This window comes from Elephas maximus, chromosome 18 (assembly GCF_024166365.1).
Source record: "Elephas maximus indicus isolate mEleMax1 chromosome 18, mEleMax1 primary haplotype, whole genome shotgun sequence".
Lineage (NCBI taxonomy): Eukaryota > Metazoa > Chordata > Mammalia > Proboscidea > Elephantidae > Elephas > Elephas maximus.
Genome location: NC_064836.1, coordinates 11451170 through 11476906, shown reverse-complemented (window position 1 = coordinate 11476906; position 25737 = coordinate 11451170). Strand labels below are relative to the sequence as shown.

Genomic DNA, 25737 nt, shown 5'->3' with positions numbered 1-25737 from the left:
GAGAGGTAGGAAGATAATAATATAGTTTCAAAGGGTAAGCCACTAAGGAAAACCCTGTCTTGATATTATAGATAAGGAGCCCTGGTAGCATGTGGCTGTCAACCGAAAGGTTGGTGGTTTGAATCCACCCAGCGGCTCCACTGGAGAAAGACCTGGCAGTCTCCTTCCCTAAAGATTACAGCCTAGAAGATCCTATGGAGCAGTTCTCCTCTCTCACATGGGGTCACTATGAATTGAAGTCAACTCGCTGGCACCCAGCAACAATATACCATCTGTAATGCTTAAATCCCGTAGATTTTCATAGCATTGTGTTTTTCTTCTTTATTCCAGGTGAGCATTCTTTTAGCCTACATAAAGATGGCCAACTGATAACCAGAAAGTTGTTGTTGTTTTAATATGAACGTTGTATCACTGTTTAGTATGGCTGGGCACATGGATGAAATTACTTAGACCCTTGCTTGTGAAACCTTTATGTCTCTGTTTTATAGTCAGATCTAGATACAGTTACCCACAACAAATTAAGGCTTTCTTCGCAAACTCTTCCTATCTCAGTGCAAAAGTTACAACGAATACTAGGAGAGAGTGAGTCTACCTGCTTTATGGGTTGTGACATTTTAGAAGCATTTGGCTTACATACTTAGAGGCAGCGTAGTTTCGTAGTTTAAAAGCTTTTAAGCATTTATACAGTTAAAGCAATCTGAAAGGAACAAATATTTAAAGATACCCTTTTATGAACATTACGTCTACAACACAGATAAACATTTATTGAGATGCCTTCTCTGTGCCTAGTGTGTTCTAGGCACTGATGCGTGTATTCACTGTATAAAGTTTAAAAACACAGGAAAGTATGAGAAAAGTAAAGTCACTCCTAATCCTACCACCTGTTATTTCTTTCAAGGCTATATATGTGTGTGTGTGTGTGTGTGTGTGTGTGTGTGTATTTTGTAAGAAACATATTTGTGTGTCTGCCTTTAAAAATGCTTCTTGTGATGTCTGTGTGTCGCCTTATGAAAGAGTAGTACTTATTTGAAATTAATATACATATACACACACACAAATATATTTCTTACAAAATTGCAAGTGTGTTCTTCATGTACAGTGTGGTATCCTGCTTTTTTTCCTACTTTGCATATCATAAGCATTTGCCATGTCACTGAATATTTTTGAAGACATGGTTTTTAATGACTGGCATTTCATTTTTATGGCCAGACCTTGACTTGATTTTCCCTGTTGCTGGGCATTTAGATCAGCTCCAATTTTTTATTATTATACTCTGGGCATTCTCAGTCTAGAAATCTTTGTGCCTATTTTTGATTTTTTGAAAATAATACTTGGGGAAAAGGAGAATTGGGGAGCACATAGTTTTAAAAAAAATGGTGCATAGTGAAGAAATTATTACAAAATAAGGAACTTGAGTGGTGATGTCCTAGTAAAATGGAATGTGGCCTTAGTCTTGCATCACCATCTTTTCTAAATGTCTTAAGGGATTGCTCTGTCTCTGTAGGATGATACTTGATGATATTAATCACCTCCAAATTCCAGTTTCTCAAGTCAAGGTTAAAACAGAGTCTGCATGTGATATCATTAGATGTAAAACATACACATCAGGTGTGTTTTTTAAATTGTAGTTTGAAACAAAGTAACAGAGCTCTTCATATTATTCTTAACAAGCTGAGTTTTTTACTTCAGGTTTCCAAAAACCTTGTAGAACTAAGCAGACCATAGATTATGGAACTGTTAAGACCGACGGGAGGTGGAGACCTGTGGATGGTATCTGAATTTCTGACTGCCAACGTAATAAAATTGATCATTCAATTCAAGTAGTATTTAGTCTCACATACTTTTTGGTCTCCAATAGAAAATACTATTGGCATTAAGTACTCTGTTCCTGTCATTTTGGAAACAAACTCTACATTCAGATGTACGGTTAGTTGAAGAAGACTAGTTACAGAATTGAGGGTAGTGTCCCATACTAATAAGTGCATTTCAGTTTTGCTCACTTTTTATTGGTGTTTATTCTATCTCATAGCTTTTCCCAGGCTTCCTAGAATCAGTAACATTTAGGATTTCTCACCTGCTGTATTTTTTATCATATATCTATGTCCTACCTGTATTTTACTTAAAATTGTTATTTGAGTTGACTCACATAAGACCTATTACTTACATGGGCCGAGTGTAGTGTGTGGTCACCTTTTTTCGGGTTAAGTAAAATTTTCGTCAGTCTAAAAGGACCCATTCTGCCCACAGAATTAGGGATTATAATAGTTAAACCTTTTCCAGATCAAATCAATATATAGGTTTAATTAGAATGAACAGAATATTTAATATTTGTAGATTGTGGGACCAGTGGTAGGTTCATTACTTGCTTAGAGTATCAAGTAATCTGTATCAGTAAAGAATTTTTTATAGCATATTATGTTCTTTAAACGTTAGGAATAGATTTTGTCAGTTGGTTGCTCTACTCTGTATTTTGTCCTTCCCCCTATTCCCTGGTTTCTTTCTGCAGATTTTATAGGGAAAGGCCAATCTTGTTGGTGAGCAGCATGATAGTAATGATGATAATAGTGCTAGTAGTTCTGGAAGATTCTCACGTCACCTGTACTCATTGCCATCAAATCGAATCCGACTCATAGCAACCCTATAGGACAAAGTAGAACTGCCCCATAGGGTTTCCAAAGAGTAGCTGGTGGATTTGAACTGCCAGCCTTTTGGTTAGCAGCGGAGCTCTTTTAACCACTGTGCCACCAGGGCTCCTATCTCAGTGTATCTCGTTCTAAGTATAGACGATCAAACACCCCAAATGGTTACATTTGAGACTTGCTTTTAAAAATGCTTCTTGTGATGTCTGTTTCCCCTTATGAGAGAGCAGTACGTATTTGAAATTAACACTGGGTTCAGTGGTGCTACTTTGTTGTCATTGTATTGGCGTTAAGTACCCTCTTTCAGTCAGTTTAGAAACAAACTAAAAAAAAAAGGCGGGAAGAGACAGCTTCCTGATCAGAACCAAAAGTTAAATTGCTGTGGGCTCCCTATTAATCTTTGCATTGTGAGTTAGACTTTGTAAGAATATGCTAAAGTGTAAGTGGAAGCCATAGTAAAGGAGAATACTTCCGTCAAATGACCTTTTTGCTCAGTTAAGAAGATACCTTTAGTGGACAGAACATGCTAAGTATATGTCTAAAACTACAGAATCATAAAACCTAAAAAACCTATATTGGATTCCCTATTTTATCACTTCAAATGCTTCCCCCCCCCCCAATGAAAAATACTCCTAATATGGGGACTTTAGAGGACCTTTCTAGCAATTTGGGCCTTCAGTTAATTGATTATTCCAAGTACAGATAATTGCAACTGGCTCATTGGGAGTCCCCTGAGCCTGCTATGGCCTGTTGTAACCTGGTGATCTCAACAATTAAATGAATTGCTGATGAAGCAACACAATTCACCCATTGTGTTGACAGCTCCATGGGAGAAAGACCTGGCAATCTGCTCCCATAAAAATTACAAAGTGTAGAAAACACTATGGGGGCAGTTCTCCTCTGTCACCTGGGGCTGCTATGAGTCAGAATCAACCAGCACCTAACAACAAAAACAACATTTTACTTATATAAAAGTGTGTGTGTGTGTGTGTAAAATGCTTGTTTTTGAGTTTATTTAGATTTTAAAGATTGCGGAGCTACTGTGTTTTCTATGTAAATAATTGTAAAATGTACCTTGTAAAAATATGAAATTCTGGTAAGATTACAAAAGGGAGAGAAATTCATCGGTACAATTCTGTTCTATTTCTAGTGTCTGCAGAAGCCAAACCTGACCGCAGACACAAAGGACAAGGAGTACAAACCCCATGATATTCCCCAGAGGCAGTCTGTGCAGCCCTTGGAAACATGCCCCCCAGCCCGAAGAGCAAAACGCATGCGAGCAGAGGTGAGAGCTCATGAAGTTACCAGACAGAAGTCTCGGGCCCTAGGACTGATATCTCTGACACCAGATTTCAGTCATGTGTATGCTGTTCATAGTTTTGAGCCTTGTTAACCTTACAAAGGAACGCTGTATGCATTTTAGCTTTTGCACTTGAGAGAATTGTACCTTCAAAGGGGTACAGAATTGAAGAGCTCCTATGTTTATGTTGCGTGGGCAGACAGCTGCTTGACAGTTAATGATCAGAGCCTTAGGAAGAGGTGGAATTCTTTGTGATGGTGTTTGGGTCACCCAATTAATCCTCCCAAAGTTAGGCCGTGTTTATTGGAGACAAAGACTGGGAGATATGACAGACCAGAGATTTTTGCTGAAAGAACAATCTTTTAACAGAGGTTAGAAGACAGCGGAGGTTATCTTTCTCAGACTTCTTGAAAAGGAGTATGGAATGAGTGGCAAATATTTATGCTGAGACAGAGAGGAATTGGGCAGCAGGGGGACATTGGATGAATAAGATGAAAAGGAAACATGAGGGAAAATTCAGGAGGGGTGAAAGGCTGAAAAGGAAGTTTGCTTTAAGATTTTTCTGCTCTGAGAGGTTTCTCCTGGGAAAGGGAGAAGAGTATTTCCCCAGTTACCTTATTTCGCATACAGAGCTGTTAAGATTTTGGATTCCTGCCTAGCCTGAAGGGCACCTGTGTTTTAGGGCCCAGGGCTAACATATTGGGAACAATTTAGAGCTTGAAAATCTTATATGGCATTAATTGGGCTTTTTAATCAATCTCTGGCTGTTTGACAATTATTAGTAAGGATGAAAAATATCAGACATTTTGTTTTCTGAGGAAATGGATAGATAAGGGAATTGTTTTTCACTTAGGTAAGCTGAAGATAAGAAAAAGTTTAGTGACTCCATTTTTTTTGCACGAAGGAGGCTACCCTAGAATAGGAAAATAAAGTTATTTTGAAGCCCATTTGCCTGCTTAAAGTTCGTTAATCAAAGTATCAGTTCTAGTTTCAGCATATTGTTGATCTTTAAATGTATGTATAAAACATGCCGTGATGCCGTGGATGCCTGGATTATTGTCTGCCTGGTGGCCCGGTGGTTAAGAGATCAGGCGGCTAACCAAAAGGTCAGCAGTTCGAATTCACCAGCCACTCCTTGGAAGTCCTGTGGAGCAGTTCTACTCTGTCTTATAAGGCTGTTGTGCGTCGAAATCGACTTGACTTCAGTGGTTTTGTTTTTGTTTTGATGACTGTAATAGTAATGATACCTGTGGAAGTAATTCTTTCAGCAGTGGACAGCCTCAGTACGTATGAATGAACACAGGCAAAAGTAATAATAGCTGCACAAACACTTCAGTGTTTATTTGCTTTACCAATAAGTATCAGCATTTCAAGAAACAAAGTAAACAAAGTGAGCAAGTCCTAGTTACAGTTAGTTTAGCAATGTTAGAAAAGTAGTCTACAGTAACAGTTTACAAAAAGGATTAATAGAAAATTATTGTGGATGTAGAATTTTCCATAGATATTGGCAGACCTTGGAGGAGGGCATCAAACTCCTGTAGGCTAATGAAATTATGATATTTTAGAATCTGGTTTAATGATGATTGAATAAAGCATAAGAAGAGTAGATGAGAACTGGGAAGCTTCTAGGAGGAAAATAAGAGTTGTTCCCAATTTTGGTACTAATACTTCTCATAATTTTTTCCTGATCCTTTGTCTTTTCCTTATTAATTTCTTTCAGTTCTTTTTTTCCTGTTATTTTTTGATCTGTTTAAGTAGGGAATATTCTTGTAACTTCTAAGATCCTCATCCATTCCTTAAATATAGTCATTTTAAGAGCATGAATGCCCTATTGATAGATAAGGAACCCTGGTAGGTGTGGTGGTTAAAGTGCTCGGGTGCTAACTGAAAGGTCGGCACTTCAGACCCACCAGCTCTTCCACAGAGGAAGGTGTGGCAGTCTGCTTCTGTAACACTTTAGCCATGGAAGCTCTGTGGGGCAGCTCTACTCTGTCCTGCAGGGTTGCTATGGGTCGGAGTCCACTCAGTGGCAATGGGTGATGGGTTATTAATAGATAAAACTTGTAAGATTACAATTAGTTACCTCGAGATTCCAGTTGAATTTTTAAGGTGATTTCTTTCTTTTGAAAGGGAATATTAATGTATATAAAATAACTTTTAGGCCATGAATATTAAAATTGAACCAGAAGAGACACCAGAAGCCAGAACTCATAATCTGAGACGTCGAATGGGTTGTCCAACTTCAAAATGTGAAAATGGTAAGATAATTTATCCATGGATAGGAAAGAAGTAAAAATCAATCAATTGTTCATTAGTAAACATTAGAGCAACAATTACATACAAAACACTGGGTTGGGTTTTGAGAGATAAGGTGTTAATATATCAACATCCCTGTCCTCGTTATTAACTAACCAGTGGGGAAGATAGATGAATTATATGCATACCAGGAAGGTGGTTGAGTTTCTCAGCTGCAGCTAGTTACAGCTGTGAAATTTGGTTCAATAGCATTCATTGAAAAGAAGTGATTTGCGAAAAGGCAACGCAGGCAGGCATACTTCCCAAATTTGAATTTTAGTAATAGTTGCTTGCCTGGCTGTCTCTTGATTTAAGTCACTGACAGGTAGTCTTGGGACTCTTAAGAGAAATCCTGTATCAGCAGGCACATAAAAATCAAGAAGTTACTAGAATTGACTCTTCTTAGGGATTAGTGGGTTGGTAGAAAGGTAGCACAATGTAGTGGACAGTAGATGATTAAAGATACAGACCTGAATCTGAATCTTGCCTCAGCCACTGACTTGTTGTATGACCGTAGACATGTTTCTTTGACTTCTTTTAATGTCATTTTTTTAAAATTAACTTTTGAAATGGTTTTGTTGTGAAGGATTAAATAATTCACGTAAAACATTTAGCACAGTGCCTTCCAATAATTGATAGCCAGCTATAATATTCTTTTATGGGTTAATATATACATTAGGTCTTAGGTACTGTTTTAGCCAAAATTTCTCTGTTTTGAGCCTGGAAGGTGGGGAGGTAAATAATCTTAGGTAATGGGGGGATTAGCATGTAATGTGGAGGGAGGGAGGGGCAGTTGATGAGTTGTCAGTCTTCAACAGTCCTGATCAAGAGGAACTTTCTTTCATTAATATATTCTGTGTCTTGGCTCTTAAGAAGACTATATCTTCAGCTCTTATTTCGAAAGCAAAGAAGCCTGAGCACGATCTCCAGAAGTACCCATCTGACACGCATTTCTCTTCCACATCTTGAAATTTAAATGGTGTGAAAGTTTGTCTTTTATCATTAAGTAATCAACACTGAGCCCTTGAAAATACTAACACCGGCTGCTGTTGCTGCTAAAATGAAAAGAAACATGAAATTCTATTTGTGTTCAGTGTGTGCTTTGGTGGGGGCAGAGGGGGTTTGTGAAGTGAGGGAAGAAGCAGAAAGAGCTAAGTTTGGATTGCGTCCTACAGAGAGGGAAATGAAGAGCAACGTCAAGCAAGAACCTGTTGAGAAGAAAGAGTATTTTGTAGAAAGTGAGAAGGAAAAGCCCAAGAGTCGATCTAAAAAAACCACCAGTGCTGTGAGTTGACACCCTTTTCCCTTTTCTCTTCTTTTCCTTCCCTTCCCTCCGTTATCCCTAAGTTACTTAGGATGATTAGCTGACTTAGTAACTGACAAGATGGAGACAAGTCACCTTATTAGGATCACTGTATCAATGAGGAAATGCATGCGTGACGGGGGTGGTGATGAGGTATGCGAGGGGTTGACAGCCATCTCTCTGGACTGTGTTTAGTTTCACACTGAAGAATGTTGAGCTGGACTGGGGCGTAGAACTGCGGATAAATCACTAGCCCACATCTCAGTGAACTGAAAGCTAGATCAGAAATCAAGGATGAGATTTATTGGTGCTTTCAGCTTTGCAGAGGGAGGAGTGGAGTAGGTTGGAGTAGGGAAGGACATGTTGGAGATAGAGACTAAGGAGCTGTTTACTATTAGAATCTTAAAAGTAAAGCTTGAGAGCAATATAGAGGATCAGGATGCCTTTCTTCCCTGTCCCCTTCTGAGGCCCAATGAGTAGCCTGACAACAGTGCTTTTCTTCTTGGAATTTGAAATTAGTAGTCAAGAACTGAATGTTCTCTCCATGCATATCACCTCCCCTGCCCACCACCACCACCAAAAAAAATCCTATAAAAAAACAGCAGAGTCCATCCTCTTATTTACTATAATAGACTGAAAAAGTCAGTATCCCTGTTCAGTTGAATCCTTAGCTTTGCATTATTAGGCGATATGTACGCTTTATTACTGGTTGTTTGGGGAACTTGTGAAACGTGAACCCTTAATTAAAACTTTAAGTTACCACTTGTTAAAGTTAAAACTTTAATGTGGTTAATTAAAACCCTTTTTCTTTTAACCATTTCAAAATTGAATTTTTCCTCTATAAATTCTGTTTTTGGTTAGACTGGTAATTTTTTTTCCTGAATCATTTTATTTGAGGTTTTTGGTGCAACCAGCTGGTATAGTGATCTCTACACTGCATTGTGACCACAACAGCCTCTGCCCAAATCCGAGTCAGGGAAGTGGCAGCACCTGTTATCTGCTACCCGAGAGCAGAGCTTACTACTCACTCTCTAGTTAGGCTGGTAATTTATTGCCTAACGTATTTTTCTTGCAGACTATCTTTCTCTAAGCTACTGAAAACTAGATATGTAAATAACAAACTAAATACATAATTGAGAAAGCTAGGAGACTACACTTTAAAATTGGGGATGTTTGAAGTATTGTGAAATATCCCTTAGAGAACGTGAAGCATTTTCATTTAAATCATAGTGGAGATACTGTAGATTCATTTCATTCTTAGAATTTCATAAAATCAAGCAGTAACTCATGCCCCCTTGTTCTGTACCTGTTTTCGTCACTGTAGGTGGATCTTTATGTCTGCCTTCTCTGCGGCAGCGGCAGTGATGAGGATCGGCTTCTCTTGTGTGATGGCTGTGATGACAGTTACCACACCTTTTGCTTGATTCCGCCTCTCCATGATGTTCCCAAGGGAGACTGGAGGTGTCCTAAGTGTTTGGCTCAGGTAAGAACGGCAGAGATAGATTAGAAAATTTCTTTTGGAACATTTGTTCTTTGCCTTTTGGTTTTAGCTTTGGAATGGATAATAATGAGACCCATGACAAAAACTGTATCGGTTCAAAATAAGAAGGAGATCTTCGAAGTGAGTTTCATAGCTATGCTGATAGCTAATAGAAAAAAAAAAAACAAAACTGTAATACCTACATTTTTTCATTGTAAAAGGCATTACATGTTCTTTGCAGAAAATCTAAAAAACCACTGAATGACTTAAAAAATAGAGATCATTTCACAATGCATAACTACCACTCTGGAGCTTGTGTGTTGCTATGATGCTGGAAGCTATGCCACTAGTATTTCAAATACCAGCAGGGTCACCCATGGTGGACAGGTTTCAGGGGAGCTTCCAGACTAAGACAGACCAGGAAGAAGGACCTGGCTATCTACTTCTAAAAAAAAAAAAATCGACGAGTGAAAAATTTACGAATACCAGTGGAAATTGTCTGATATGGTGCCAGAAGATGACCTCCTCAGTTTGGGAGGCGCTTAAAATATGACGGGGGCAGAGCTGCCTCCTCAAAGTAGAGTCGACCTAAATGGTGTGGATGGAGTAACGTTTTCAGGACCTTCGTGGCATGGCTCAAAATGAAAAGAAACACTTATAAACTTTGATTAATATTTGGAATGTGGAATGTATGAAGTATGAATCTGGGAAAACTGGAAGTCATCAGAAATGAAATGGAATACCTCAAGATGCTGGGCATTAGTGAGCTGAAACGGACTGGTACTGGCAATTTCGAATTGGACTATCATATCGCCTACTGTGCTGAGAATGACAAATCGGAGAGGAGTGGCATCACATTCATCGTCAAAAAGAACTTCAAGATCTGTCCTGAAGTACAGTGCTGTCACAGATAGGATAATATCCATATGCCTTCGAGGAAGACCAGTTAATATGACTATTACTCAAATTTACACACCAACCACTAAGACCAAAGATGAAGAAATTGAACATTTTTACCAACTTCTGCAGTCTGAAATTGATCAAACATGAAATCGAGATCCATTGATAATTACTAGTGATTGGAACGCGAAAGTTGGAAACAAGGATCTGTAGTTGGAAAATATGGGCTTGGTGATAGAGATGACACTGGAGATCGCATGATAGAATTTTGAAAGAACAACAACTTCTTCATTGGAAATAACTGTTTTTCAACAGCGTAAATGGTGACTGTACATGCGTACCTCACCAGACGGAATACATAGCAATCAAATGACTACCTCTGTGGAAAGAGATGATGGAGAAGCTCAGTACAGTCACAACAAGGCCAGAGGCTGACTGCAGAACAGATCATCAGTTGCTCATATGCAAGTTCAAGTTGAAGCTGAAGATTAGAACAAGTTCACGGGAGCCAAAATATGACCTATACAGTATATCCGACCTGAATTACAGGCCGTCTCAAGAATAGATTTGATGCATTGAACACTAATGACCAAAGACCAGACGAGTTGTGGGAAGACATCAGGAACATCGTATATGAAGAAAGCAAAAGGTCATTAAAAAGAGAGGAAGGAAAGAAAAGATGAAAATGGTTGTCAGAAGAGACTTTGAAACTAGTTCTACATTCAAGAAACTGGAAGAAAGGATGAAGTAAAAGAGCTAAACAGAAGATTTCAAAGGGTGGCTCGACAAGGTGAAGTATTATAATGAAATGTGCAAAGACCAGGAGTTAGAAAACCAAAAGGGAAGAACATGCTCAGTGTTGTGGATTGAATTGTGTGCCCCCAAAAACTTGTTTAGGCCATGTGTGGTTGTCCTTCATTTTGTGATTGTAATTTTATGTTGAGAGGATTAGGGTGGGATTGTAACACCACCCTTACTCAGGTCGCTTCCCTGATGCAAGGTAAAGGGAGTTTCCCTGGGGTGTGGCCTGCACCGCCTTTTATCTCTCAAGGGACAAAAGGAAAGGGAAGCAAGCAGAGAGTTGAAAACCTCATAACCACCAAGAAAGGAGCACCAGTAGCAGAGCGCGTCCTTTGGACCTGGGGTCCCTGCATCTGACAAGCTCCTTGACCGTGGGATGATTGAGGACAAGGACCTTCTAGAGCAGACAGAGACAGAAAGCCTTCCTTTGGAGCTGACGCCTTGAATTAGGACTTTTAGCTTACTTTACTGTGAGGAAACAAATTTTTCTTTGTTAAAGCCATCCACTTGTGGTATTTCTGTTACGGCAGCATTAGATAACTAAGACACTCAGCATTTCTCAAGCCCAAAAAAAACTGAAGAGAAAATTCAAGCCTCTAGTTGAAATTTTGAAGGATTCTGTGGGCAGAATTCCTGGAGCCTTGTTTTTTGCCAGTGCCTTCAGAGCAGCTTGGACTTCTTTCTTTGGTACCATCGGTTCCTGATCATATGACACCTCCTGAAATGGTTGAACATCGACTAATTCTTTTTGGGATAATGACTCTGTGTATTCCTTCCATCTTCTTTTGATGCTCCAGGGATTGATGGAGTATCAACTGAGATATTTCAACAAACAGATGCAGCGCTGGAGGTGCTCACTCGTCTGTGCCAAGAAATATGGAAGACAGCTTCCTAGCCAACTGACTGGAAGAGATCCATATTTGTGCCTAGTCCCAAGAAAGGTGATCCAACCGAATGTGGAAATTACAGAATAATATCACACACAAGCAAAATTTTGCTGAAGATCATTCAAAAATGGGTGCAGCAGTATATCGACAGGGAACTGCCAGAAATTCAGGCTGGTTTCAGGAGAGGGCGTGGAACTAGGGATATCATTGCTGATGTCAGATGGACCCTGGCTGAAAGCAGAGAATACCAGAGGGATGTTTACCTGTGTTTTATTGACTATGCAAAGGCATTCTGCTGTGTGGATCATAACAAACTATGGATAACACTGCGAAGAATGGGAATTCCAGAACACTTAATTGTACTCGAGGAACCTTTACATAGATCAAGAGGCAGTAGTTCGGACAGAACAAGGGGATACTGATTGGTTTAAAGCCAGGAAAGGTGTGCATCAGGGTTGTATTCTTTGACCATACCTATTCAATCTGTATGCTGAGCAAACAATCCGAGAAGCTGGACTATATGAAGCACGTGGCACGAGGATTGGAGAAAGACTCATTAACAACCTGAGTTATGCAGGTGACACAACCTTGCTTGCTGAAAATGAAGAGGACTTGAAGCGCTTACTGATGAAGATCAAAGACCACAGCCTTCAGTATGGCTTACACCTCAACATAAAGAAAACAAAAACCCTCACAACTGGACCAGTGAGCAACATCATGATAAACGGAGAAAAGATTGAAGTTGTCAAGGATTTCATTTTACTTGGATCCACAATCAACAGCCACGGAAGCAGCAGTCAAGCAATCAAAAGACGCATCGCATTGGGTAAATCTGCTGCAAAGGACCTCTTTAAAGTGTTAAAGAGCAGAGACGTCACCCTGAAGACTAAGGTGCACCTGACCCAGGCCATGGTATTTTCAGTCACATCATATGCATGTGAAAGCTGGACAATGAATAAGGAAGACCGAAGAAGAGTTGACGCCTTTGAATTGTGGTGTTGGTGAAGAATATTGAATATACCATGGACTGCCAAAAGAACGAACAAATCTGTTTTAGAAGTACAACCAGAATGCTCCTTAGAAGCAAAAATGGCGAGACTGCGTCTTACATACTTTGGACATGTTGTCAGGAGGGATCAGTCCCTGGAGAAGGACATCATGCTCGGCAGAGTACAGGGTCAGCGACCCTCAACGAGGTGGATTGACACAGTGGCTGTAACAATGAGCTCAAGCATAACGATTGTAAGGATGGCTCAGGACCGGGCAGTGTTTCGTTCTGTTGTGCATAGGGTCTCTATGAGTCGGAACCAGCTTGACGACACCTAACAACAAGAAAAACAGCATGGGCAAAATACTGAATGATGCAGGAAATACCAAAAGAAGATAGGAGGAATACACAGCATCAGTGTACCAAAAAGAACTGATGAATGTTCAGCCATTTCAGGAGGTAGCATATGATCAAGAAGAACTGATACTGAAGGAAGAAATCCAAGCTGCACTACAGGCATTACTGAAAAACAAGGCTCCAAGAACTGATGGAATACTAATTGAGACGTTTCAACAAAGGGTGCAACAGTGGAAATGCTCACTTCTCTCTTCCAAGAAATTTGGAAGACAGCTGCCTGGCCAACTAACTGGAAGAGATCCGTATTTATGCCCATTCCAAAGAAAGGTGATCCAACAGAATACGGAAATTATTGAAAAATATCATTAATATCACACACAAGTAAAATTTTGCTGAAAATAATTCAAAGAACTGTTACAGTAGTACATGGATAGGGGACTGTCAGAAGTTCAAGCTGGATCCAGAAGAGGATATGGGACAAAGGGGCATCATTGCTGATATCAGGTGGACCCTGGCTGAAAGCAGAGAATACCAGAAAGAAGTTTATCTGTTTTTTTTTTTTTTTTTTTTTTTTTTTACTGACTATGCAGAGGCATTTGACTGTGGATCATAAGTTGTGGATAACATTGTAAAGAACGGAAATCCCAGGACATTTAATTGTGCTTATGTGGAACCTGTACATAGACCAAGAGGGAGTCACTCGAACAGAACAAGCGGATACTGCACGGCTTAAAACCAGGAAAAGTGTGTGTCAGGGTTGCATCCTTTCACCATAATTATTTAATCTCTGTGCTAAGCACAAGCCAAGAAGCTGAAGTATATGAAGAGGAACGAGATATCAGGATCGGAGGAAGGCTCATTAACAACCTTTGATATGCAGGTTACACAGCCTTGCTTGCTGAAAGTGAAGAGGACTTGAAGCACATACTGAAGAAGATCAAAGACTACAGCCTTCAGTATGGTTTTCACCTCAACATAAAGAAAACAAAAATCCTCACAGCTGGATCAATAGGCAACATCATGATAAATGAAGAAAAAATGGGAGTTGTCAAGGATTTCACTTACTTGGATCCACAGTCAACGCCTATGGAAGCAGCAGTCAGAAAATCAGATGACATACTGCATTGGGCAAATCTGCTGTGAAAGATCTCTTTTAAGTTTTAAAAAGCAAAGTAGTCACTTTGAGGACTAAGGTGTGCCTGACCCAAACCGTGTATTTGCAGTTGTCTTATATGCACACGAAAGCTGGACGATGGAAAAGGAGTACCAGAGATGAATTGATGCGTTTGAATTATGGTGTTGGTGAATAATATACCATGGACTGCCAGAAAAATGAACCAACCTGTCTTCAAAGAAATACAGCCAGAATGCTCCTTAGAAGTGAGGATGGTGAGACTTTGTCTCCTGTACTTTGTACATGTTCTCGGGAGGGACCATTCTTTGGAGAAGGACATCATGCTTGGTGGAAGGTCAGTGAAAAAAACAGACTCTTAAGGAGATGGATTGACACAATGGCTGTGGGCTCAAGCGTAGCAACGATTGTGAAAATGGCTCAGGCTTGGACAGTGGTTCCTCAGGTTGTACACAGGGTACAAATTCTTAGGACCTAACAATAAAGAAACAAAAAAAAACAATAGCAACCAGTATTATTATTTTGGGGTATGTTCATTCAGACTTTTTTGTATTTTTATATAGATTTTTAAAATGCAAATGGATTTAAACTACATGTGTAATTTTAGTAATATCTGTTTTTCCTTTATAGATAATACTTTTATGTAGCACAGTGATTATTGACAATTTTAATGGTGCATGGTATCACAGATAAAAGTCTGAAAATAATTCACCATGGGTATTATTTTGTGTTATTAAGCAGGCAGTTGATGTATTACCTTTGTGTTAGGCTTGGGATGTATGTATGTTTGTATATATAAACGTGTGTGTGTGTGTATAAAACAGAAGTTTATAGTACAGCTTGGATATAAAGGTTTTTAGTGCTTCCTCAGATAACCATGTTGCAACATAAAAGGTGTCCCTATCAAGAGGAGGTTGTTAGTCTTTGGGTGCGGTGTGGGTACTGTTAGCTGAATTAAACATTTAGTACCTCATGTAATAGGCGTGGTTTTGTCAATACCCAAAAAAACCAAACCCAGTGCTGTCGAGTCGATTCTGACTCATAGCAACCCTATAGGACAGAGTAGAACTGCCCCATAGAGTTTCCAAGGAGCGCCTGGCGGATTTGAACTGCCGACCTTTTGGTTAGCAGCTGTAGCGCTTAACCACTATGCCACCAGGGTTTCCAACTTTTTGTTTTCCATGTCATTATTTGGCCATAATCTAATATTGTTTGTCTGAGAGCCATTCTGTTTCCATGAAATGATTTATTTTTGTTCTGATCCATTATGTGTAGGCTTTATAGTTTTAACTCTTAAAAAAACTCTTAGGAGGACATTATTTCCCTCATTTCCAGTATTGAAGACATTACTCGATCCTGGTTTTAGGCTGCTTCTTTATAAATTACTTAAATTACTCCAAATTGTGATTGTTAAAACCCAAAACCAAACCGTTTGCTGTGGAGTAGATTCTGACCCATAGCGACTCTATGTGTTGCAGTGTAGAACTGTGCTCCACAGGGTTTTCATAGCTGTGACCTTCTGGAAGCAGATTGCCAGGTTTTTCTTCAGGGTGCCTCTGGGTCGGTTCAAACCACCGACCTTTTGATTAGTAGTCTTGTGCCTGTTTGCGCCAGCCAGGAACTCCGTTGTTGAAATAGACTGCAGTAATTTTTTATTTGCTTATTAGGACGACACTGTCCTCCAAGCAAGTCAGTTTTTCTAATGTAGACTTAACATAGATCTAACATAAAACCTGGTTTTTTATCTGCCAGCCTGGTGACTTACCTGATAAGCTTGCCATTTTCAACTATCGCTTCTAATAGTGGAGTGAAAGTAAATCCCCCTTTTTTTCTTTCACAGGAGTGTAATAAACCACAAGAAGCTTTTGGCTTTGAACAAGCAGCCAGAGACTATACCCTCCGTACTTTTGGGGAAATGGCAGATGCGTTTAAATCTGATTATTTCAACATGCCAGTCCATGTATGTATATATGTACTGCTTTGATGTAAGACATTAATAACTTTTGGGAGAGAGGTGTAGCTGAGGACAAATTTGAGTTGATATCTATCTTTGACAGTAATTGTCAGGCACAATGAACACTTTAATTTGTTTAGTGATAGTAGAATTCAACAGTACTTCATTATTTTTTTTATTGTGCTTTAAATGAAAGTTTACAAATCAAGTCAGTCTCTCATATAAAAATTTATATATCCCTTGCTACATACTCCTAGTTACTCTCCCTCTCATGAGACAGCACACTCCTTCTCTCCACCCTGTATTCCCCGTGTCCATTCAGCCAGCCTCTGTCACCCTCTGCCTTCTCATCTACCCGTCCCAGACAGGAGCTGCCCACATAGTCTCATGTGTGTACTTGAGCCAAGAAGCTCACTCCTCACCAGTATCATTTTCTATCTTATAGTCCAATCCAATCCCTGTCTGAAGAGTTGGCTTTGGGAATGGTTCCAGTCTTGGGCCAACAGACGGTCTGGGGACCATGACCTCTGGGGTCCTTCTAGTCTCAGTCAGACCAGTAAGTCTGGTCTTTTTATGAGAATTTGAGATCTGCATCCCACTGCTCTGCTGCTCCCTCAGGGATTCTCTGTTGTGTTCCCTGTCAGGGCAGTCATTGGTTGTAGCCGGGCACCATCTAGTTCTCTTCTGGTCTCAGGCTGATACAGTCTCTGATTTATGTGGCCCTTTCTGTCTCTTGAGTTAGCAGTACTTTAAAATGCATTCTCTGTTTTCATCTGAGAATTTCTCTAAAGATAGGCTCCTCCGCAGAAGCAGTATAAGCATCAGTGGCGGAATACCAAGGAAGAAAAATCACTAGCAATCCTTTGAACTCAACAAATTTAATTAAAAAAAAAAACTTGATAAAATAGTGAATGCCTGCTTTGTGCCAAGCATAGTACTATGCATTGGGATAACATTTATCATATATTGTTACATAAGCGTAAATTAGTATTGTAAACTTGAGGATAGAGTCCATTGTTAACTCACTTAGAAGCGTAAGTATGTTTTTTCATTCAGCATTTAGTATTCTGTCAGATGAGCACACCAAAATTAAACGGTTTCCTACCATACCTCTGGAGATCGACGCTGTGCTTTTTCTGTCTGCTAACAAAATGCCATAACAGTCACTTTATGCATGTTGTTGTTCTTAGTTGGGTTATTTTGGGGGGATGGCTACTGAGGGTAGATTAGAGTATTTATCCATTCTTCTCCCACCCTAACAGTTTATGAGACCTCAGCAATGTATGAGTGAACCTATTCTATCCAGCCTCACTAACATTAGCTATTAATGGTACTTAGCATGTTTACTTATTTAATGGGCTTAAGTGTATACTCTCATTTTAATTTTCAGTTGTTTTGACCCCCTTGTGCATTATTATATTTCTCCATTTGTTTGCTTTAAGCATTTCTGGTGACACCAGCATATGACTTCTTTCTTCACATTGCTTATCTATTCTTTGGTGGAATTTTTTCTTACTTAGGAGGTGAGGACGTTAAGGGATAGGCATTTATGTTACTTGCCCCTAGACCCAAATTAACAACAGGTCCTTGACAGTCGGTCAGGTGGCATACTAGGGCATGCTGCTGCAAAGTAATGACTGTTTATATTCTGCACCCTATCATTTTCATCATAGTTGCCTACATGGCTGTCAGTCAGGTCTAGTGAAAGAATGAAAAGATGGTCTTGAGTAATACGTTTGAAAGTATCTCAGAGTATAAAGCGTCGTTCAAATAGAGCTAACTGTTATTACTGTATGATAGTCAGTGAGGCTACAGTGAAACTGGGGATGTTTCCAAAACACAAAAACTTCTCCAGTTTCTAAATATCAGGATTTTTATTTCTTTGGCTCCCTTTTGCAGTAGTGTTCAAGTTGATGATAGAGGAACATGAATTCTTAATCAATGCTTAACTCTTCTTAGTTATAAAATTCCTTTTAGAAAATAGAGTTGTTGCCTAAATTGCCTATGATGAATGGTAGAACATTAAGTGGACACAATTTTTGTTTGGGATCCATCCTGTGATTCCTGTCACATAGCTCATCTAGTCAGATTGGTCACAGGCATTTAGTGAGTTTGCAAGAAAATTCATTCCTTTTCCCCCTTGTTTTATTTCCAGATGGTTCCCACAGAGCTGGTTGAGAAAGAATTTTGGCGACTGGTAAGCACTATTGAAGAGGATGTCACAGTGGAATATGGAGCTGATATCGCCTCAAAGGAATTTGGCAGTGGCTTTCCTGTGCGAGATGGGAAACTCAAACTTTCACCAGAGGAAGAGGTAGGCTCAAGATGTGAGACCCTTTTCTTTTGATGGAGGGGCCAGTGTTTAAAGGTGGTAGTTCAGCATATCCTTGATCTAAAGTGTGTAATCCTGGATTAACAATAACCTTACTACAAAAAATTAAAGCCCATACATGTTGCTTGGAAATTGAGTTAGTAATTACACTTCTATGTGGTTGGCTTGAAGTGATTTATGATGACTTTCAGCAAATCCTAATTAGCAGATATTTAATGATTTCAAGAAAAGTAGAAAGAGCTCACAGAATCGAGTTCTAATCCCAGCGGTGCTACTACATTGTAGTAATATGGTAAATTACTTCCTTCCCTTTGCCTTGGTTTCTCTTCCTGAACAAAACGTGAGGGATTGGGACTAGACCTATTTATTTTTGAGCTTTAAAGTTTGAGTCTATTTTCCACACTAACAAACTCCTAGGAAGATTCTATTTCTATCCTGGTAGAAAGTCAAATTTCTTTTTAGTAAACTTTTTTGAAATTTAATGCACACGCATATCATATATATATGTATGTATATATGTGTGTATATATATATATATATATACACATACACACATAAACGGCTTGGTTAATTTTCAGAAACTGAACACAGCCATGTAACCAATCCTAGACCAGGAAATAAAAAGTTACCAGCACACCAGAAGCCCTCTCTTTTCCCTGTCCCCTTTACTACCTTCCTGTCTCAGGATAACCACTGTCCTGACTTCTGACACCATAGGTTAGTTTGCTTATTTTTGAACTTTATATAAATGGGCTCATTCTGCGCAAAAAAAAAAAAAAAAAAAAAACAGATACAAAAGTATATACTGTATGAATCCGATTTTATATATATTGAGCTCAAAACTAAAAAAAAAAAAACTAGGCGGTACTAATTTATGGTATCAGAAAAGTCAGTATAGTGGCCCCTTTGCCCCTACCCTGCCCTTTTATTTTGAAGACTATTTCAAACCAGCCTCTTCAAGCAATCAGAGTTCTAAAATGTTAGTATGATGTAGCTAAACCTTTTCTACCTTTTTATCTCCTTATTTTTAGGAATATCTTGATAGTGGCTGGAATTTGAACAATATGCCGGTGATGGAACAGTCTGTCCTTGCTCACATTACTGCTGATATTTGTGGCATGAAACTTCCTTGGTTGTATGTGGGAATGTGCTTTTCTTCATTCTGCTGGCATATTGAAGATCACTGGAGCTATTCAATTAACTATCTGCACTGGTGAGAATTTCCAAATACGACTTGGGAGTAGTTTGCAAACTGAGTGGGACAACTTTTCCCTTTCATCTCAGATAAATCTTTGTCTAAAGAGTAATAAGCTACTTTTTTTCCATAAAGTTTTTACTGCTGTTGGAAGACATCTTAGCAAGTTAAGACAGTGGTTCTTTAAGATTCCTGGAAGTCCTTGAATCCCCTGAAATTGCAGGTGCACTGTTGTGCAAGTATAACGTGTTTCTGGAGGGAGAGTGGACAGCTTTCATCAGATGTCAAATAAGTCTTTTCCCATAGGAGAGTTAACAAGCGCTGAGTATTGCTTTTACTATGGAAAGTCCCATTTGGTGGCAGTGGTAGCCCAATACCCCTTGGGGAGAGGAGTGGTGTATAGGTACCATAGTGTCCCCTAAACCCTTGTGGCTACCATCTTATTTGTTGGGCTGAATTCTGATATCACTACACATGGTAAAGTGGGCCTCATTGCTCTCTGTTGGGAGAGGGGGAGGGCAGTAGATACTTGGACTTTTTAAATTCTGTAACCAAAAACATTCTTCTTTTACATCTGCCCCCCTCCCAGGTTTTTCTAAGTATGAAAATACTTGAAGATCCATAACCCATTGCCACTGAATCAATTTCGACTCATTGTGACCCTATAGGGCAGAGTAGAAATGCTCTATATAGTTTCTAAGGCTGTAATCTTTACAGAAGCAGACGCCCACATCTTTCTCCTATGGAGCAGCTGGTGGGTTCGAACTGCTGACCTTTCATTTAGCAGCCAAGCACTTAGCCACTACACCATCAGGGCTGTTTTGAAGATCTGTAACCCACACAAGGAATTTGAGAATGTACCACAAGAAAGAGGGAGTTGGCATATATATGTGTAGCATCAGTTCTGCTTCCCTAGACAATTATTCCCAGCTGTAAAATGAAGATTATATTTACCACAACTCACAGGGATGTTACAGATTAATTGGTTGACAGTTTAAAGTGCTTTGAAGAATAAGAGCTCATTAGAAATGCCAGTTGCCTTAGTAGTGTTTGATTTAACCTCATCTGTCAGAATGGGCAAAGGAAAAGGAAGATGGAGAGTTGGCATCTCCCATCAGTTTTATAGGAAATTGTGTAACCATATACCCTGTAGCTAGCATGATACCTTATATTCTTAGAAATTCTAGATATCTGCATTTTCCAAAGGGTCAGATGTAAAAAGTGCCGGGAAACTCAGATGGAAAGGCTCATGTTTAAACTTTATACTTGAGGGAGGAAAATGCATTACATATGTTCAGATCACATTTCTTGGTTTGAACGTGCCTTTGTAGCATAGTCTTACAAAGCAGGGCCTGAAAAATATGTACTGGTTGACCATTTTGTTTGTGTTGGTGTTGCAGATTGATTTATTTTTATGGTCTATTTCTAGGGGTGAGCCAAAAACCTGGTATGGAGTCCCAGGGTATGCTGCCGAGCAGTTAGAAAATGTCATGAAGAAACTGGCTCCAGAGCTCTTTGTATCCCAGCCGGATCTCCTCCATCAGCTTGTGACCATCATGAACCCCAATACCCTGATGACTCATGAAGTGCCTGTATGTTCTGAGTTAATCCTACTGCCACTCACGCTCTTTTCACTACTTTTCCTCCTCCCTGTTACTCACTTTTTTATGATGTTGATTTGATTATGCCTTTCCCATAGTATAACTTGATAGCGGAAACAGCTGTTTGGTGTATTTTGGCACTATATTGCATCAAGTCATTGGGACTGGCTTCTCAGACACCATAAAAACTGATTTGTTGCAGTTAATAACTAGATTGCTAAGCAGCCTTGCTTTGCAAATAATAAGCGAAATGCATTTTTTTCCTTCAATGTACAATTCAGTATATTTACAAAGTTGTATGCAGTCATTACTTATTGCTTTCTAAACTATATTTTTTGTCTACAACTTCAGTTCCGAAATACAACACAAAAAAAACTCAGTATAAAGTAATTTACTGTGGAAATAGCTACATTCTGTTACAATTAGATCTAAACCCTGGTTTCAGAATCCTTCACACACTGCCCCTACTTAAAAAAAATTTTTTTGACTCCACCTGATCTTAATTTTGTATGATGAACTGAAATAACATGCTTGTTGGATCTTAGTTATATCCCCCATTCCCAACTAAGTTTGTTTTAAAAGATAATTTCAAGGTCTTGAGCCTTCTAAACTGAAAAGTCCTCTTGATAATTTGATAATCCTTTCTTTGAGGTTGCTATCTGAAGTGATACTTTTGTATCACTGGCTTTCTTTTGCAGAATACTCTGCAGATACTTGAGGAAGCCAGATTGAGATGTGTGAAGTTGAAGAGTGCGTCTTACTTAGTTAGCTAAATCAGATGTATATTTTGTGTTCTGCATCTGGTAACCCCAGGAAGGCACCTTCATCCAGAAGATCTCTTGAGTCTTTGTTTTGAGAGCTTGTTGAAGCGATCATGGTCTGCTTCTTTACGTGATTTGATATTGACCTTTGTCTCCAAGCAATCTATAAGTTATTGATTATTTTGTGTTCGCTTACTGTATCCTAGCTTCTTGCTTTTTTTTTTTTTTTTTTTGCTATGCCCAAATAGGTTGCTTGTGTGAGCTAGCTTGATTATTTTCGGCTTTGAAGCTCTAATGTCCTGTCACCAGGTGGCTAGAGCTGTTATCAGGTATATCAGCCTAGGAGTCCATTCACTTTTCTTGTATGGATTCAGCTCAGGTATCCAGGTAGCTGATCACCAAGTGTGTGGCACAGGCTCTCTCCTATAGTCTTAGAGGGGCAGGGGTGTTTGGTGTAGGTACTGGTATCTGGTTGCAGCAGGCGGTCACGCTCAGAACAGGGCAGGGGGCTGACAACTGTCCCCCGAGTGTCTCTGAGGAAAGCGTGTTCCTGTTCCCTAGAGCGCACAGGTGGGTTGGTTCTGCAGACAGACCTTGGTCACCCAATGCTTTTGGTTGTAAGGACTGGGAGGTACCAGTTATCCCTGGACCTCTATCGCAGGTGGCTGGATGACCTGAGTGGAACCACCATTCCTTAGGCCCCTGATGTGGGTAGGTGAAAAAACCCTGTTTAATAGGCAAAGCAGTGTCAAATATCAAAAACCTGCCTCTCCACCTCATAGCTGAACAGTTGAAGTCTGCCAACAAAGGCCTGTTCTCCTGAAATAGGCCCATGCCGGGGGGAAAGGTATTCAAAGTCCATGGACCATTTATGCTTGGACAGGAGCCGCTTCTGTCATGAGCTCCCCAGGTTAGTGGAGCTGGCAGATTATCTTTTCCCCCAATTGTGAATTCATTCCTTCTCCAAGGCCGGCAGAATGGCTCAGGATGCTCAGCAGGACGTGTCTCAGGCCCAGGGGGAAAGCCGGCTTGGGGGCTGGGGACACAATAAAATAAGTGCAAGTACTTAGCTTTTGCCGAGAGCGCTGTTTTTCTTTCGTTCTGGAGGTGTGAGTAGGCTGTGCAGCTGGATGTTTCTCCCTGGGGAAACTTTGGCCGGCTGAGTGCTACCACCAGCCCGCCATGGCCGCTCCCAGGAATGGTGCCTGAGGAATCCCGGCAATCCAAGTCTGGCAACTCCTCTCTGCTTCTGAACCATCTCTCCTTCCCCCTGCTGCTCAATCCATTTTCTAACTTTGCCTTTGATGTCCAGGGCTCGTAGCTTGTCATAAATATAATCACTTCACTTGTTTTCTCGGGTCTTTGTTGTAAGAGGGTTCACCGGAAGCATCTGACTACTCTGCCATCTTGGCCCCACCCCCCAGCTAATAAATGAAACATTTACAGTGTTAAAATATGAATTCTGGATCTTGCTGTGACCTAAATTATATGCTTTTGGCTTCATACGCTAGTAAGTGAGAGCAGACAGAATTTTCTTCGAGGGATCATAAATTATTCCTGGACCATAGCTCAGAAAATAATGACCAAAATACCATCATCCTCTCATTGCTGATATCTTCCACATTCATTCCCTCCCCCACGTTGACCTTCCTCATTTACTAAGAGTAGCTTGCTCTAAATGAGACCTCCCTGGCCCTGATTCCTTAATAATTGAGCAAACCATGAGGGGTTAGATTCTGGACCTATAAAGAGATAGACAAATAAAACTCCATGCAATCAGGGGCTCATAGTTTAAAGGAGAACACAGATAATGGAAGCATTCTGTGGTTTGACAGTGGTGTCAGTTATGAGGGTGATCCATTATGAATGGATCAGAAAAGGGTTCATAAATTAGTTGACAGCTGAACTAAGTCTTGGGGGATAAAGAATATGTTTGGCAGAGAATGTGGGAGGGAGGAGTAGTTAGGTAGAAGAGATAGTACTCTTGTGGAGGGCAGTGGCCCTCCAACTTTAGCCTGTATGAGAATCCCCAGGGGGCTTGTTATAACACAGATGGCTGCCTCTGCCACCTCAGAGTTTCTCAATCTCTTGTTCTGGGATGGGGCTTAAGAATTTGCATTTCTAACAAGTTCTCGGTTGATGTTGCTAGTCTAGGGACTACACTTTGGAGAACTATCGAGGTAGAGGTACAGAGGCTTGGAAAGTATGGTATGTAACAGTAAGTTCAGTATGAGGATTTGTGTGACTAGAGCAGTATAGGTGCTTCTGGGGTGGGGTGGGAAATATCTAAGTAACCTGGATCACCTTTAATTGATAAGAATGATGGGAGGTAAGTTTGAAGTCGAAGTCAGCTCTGAATGAGATTCTTGAAATAGAATTGGATTTCTTAATCGGTGGTATTGTTAATTGCTGATGAGTTGGCCCTGACTCATGGCAACCCCATGTAGAACAGAAGAAAATGTTGCCCAGTCCTGCACCACCTTCATGATCATTGGTATGTTAGAGTCCATTGTTAAATAGCCACTGGTATTTTGAGTGCCTTCCTTTCCGTCCTAGGGGCTCATTTTCTAGCACTGTATCAGACATTATTCTATTGTGATCCTTAGGGTTTTCACTGGTTAACTTTGAAGTGGATCATCAGGCCATTCTTGGTTAATCTTAGCCTGGAAACTTTCTGCCATGGGTGATCCTGATGGTATTTGAAATACCAGTGACATGGCTTTTGACATCATAGCAAGCCACCACAGTACTACAAACTGACAGATGAGTGGTGGTAATTGGTGCCAGGGCACCCTATTTTGAAGTAATAAAATTGTATTAGGGTATTCTTCATTATTGCTATATTTAAAAAACATGTTCTGATCCTGGATGTAGCCACATTTTTGGTAGTATAAGCTTCTGTTTTTTTCTCAGATAGTGATCAATTATCGTTTGGGTTATTGCTCCATCTTGTGGCAGAAATGAGTAGTTCTAGATGATATTGTACCATAGTAATCTCCCCCCCACTCTTTTTTTTTTTTTTTTTTACAGCAAATATGTAAGTAACCTGGTTCACTTTTATTGATAAAAATCTACCTTTTCTGAAGAATCATCTGTCTGTATCCATCCAGATTTTCTTTAGTGAGGATGTCACTAAAAACCTCAAAAATCTCTAATTTCTGTCATTCTTAGGTTTACCGAACTAATCAATGTGCTGGGGAATTTGTGATTACATTTCCAAGAGCCTACCACAGTGGTTTTAACCAAGGTTTTAATTTTGCTGAGGCTGTTAACTTCTGCACTGTTGATTGGGTATGTAATTATGACCTAGCAGGTCTTTTCAGATTTACTGTTTTTTCCTGGGGAGATGATGTATAATATTTTAAAACTGTCACGTGTATAGTTGCTTAAACCAGTACCACTCAAATAGCTGGTCTGCAAATTGTTACCAGTCTATAGCGAGATAGATAAGGCACTCGTACAACATTATAAATCAAGCATGTACTAACTAAGCACACTGCTTAATTGAACTGACATTTTTTACCTTTGTAGTAGGATTTTCTTGATGAAAACGGAGTCTGTTGATACACATTCAGGCTCAATCTCAGTAACTTATTGCAAACTGTTAACAAAGTGGTAACAAATAGTTTCACTCTGAAAACTGTACTCCGTACAGACAGCACTGGCTTAAATTATCCACAACACAGCAACTTTATAATTAATGATACATTTGGTTTCAGTTCTGCATCTGGTGTTAGATCTAAAGTTGAATTAGTACTTTAGTATTAACACTTTTCATTTACCTTAAAAGAACTGTTGAGTTAGAGTGTGTG

General features: G+C 39.7%; 1 protein-coding gene across 2 annotated transcripts in view; it reads left to right on the top strand.

Annotated features, from left to right (window-relative positions):
• Window positions 1-25737, top strand: part of KDM5B (lysine demethylase 5B) — a 90002-nt gene that overhangs the window by 35420 nt on the left and 28845 nt on the right. For both annotated transcript variants that reach the window (XM_049858302.1, XM_049858301.1), the window contains exons 5-13: window positions 3790-3924; window positions 6101-6197; window positions 7410-7519; window positions 8862-9020; window positions 15923-16042; window positions 18192-18350; window positions 19400-19581; window positions 20993-21155; window positions 25097-25216. In XM_049858302.1, the coding sequence (XP_049714259.1) occupies window positions 3790-3924; window positions 6101-6197; window positions 7410-7519; window positions 8862-9020; window positions 15923-16042; window positions 18192-18350; window positions 19400-19581; window positions 20993-21155; window positions 25097-25216 (1245 nt within the window). The remainder of the gene's footprint in view (window positions 1-3789; window positions 3925-6100; window positions 6198-7409; window positions 7520-8861; window positions 9021-15922; window positions 16043-18191; window positions 18351-19399; window positions 19582-20992; window positions 21156-25096; window positions 25217-25737) is intronic.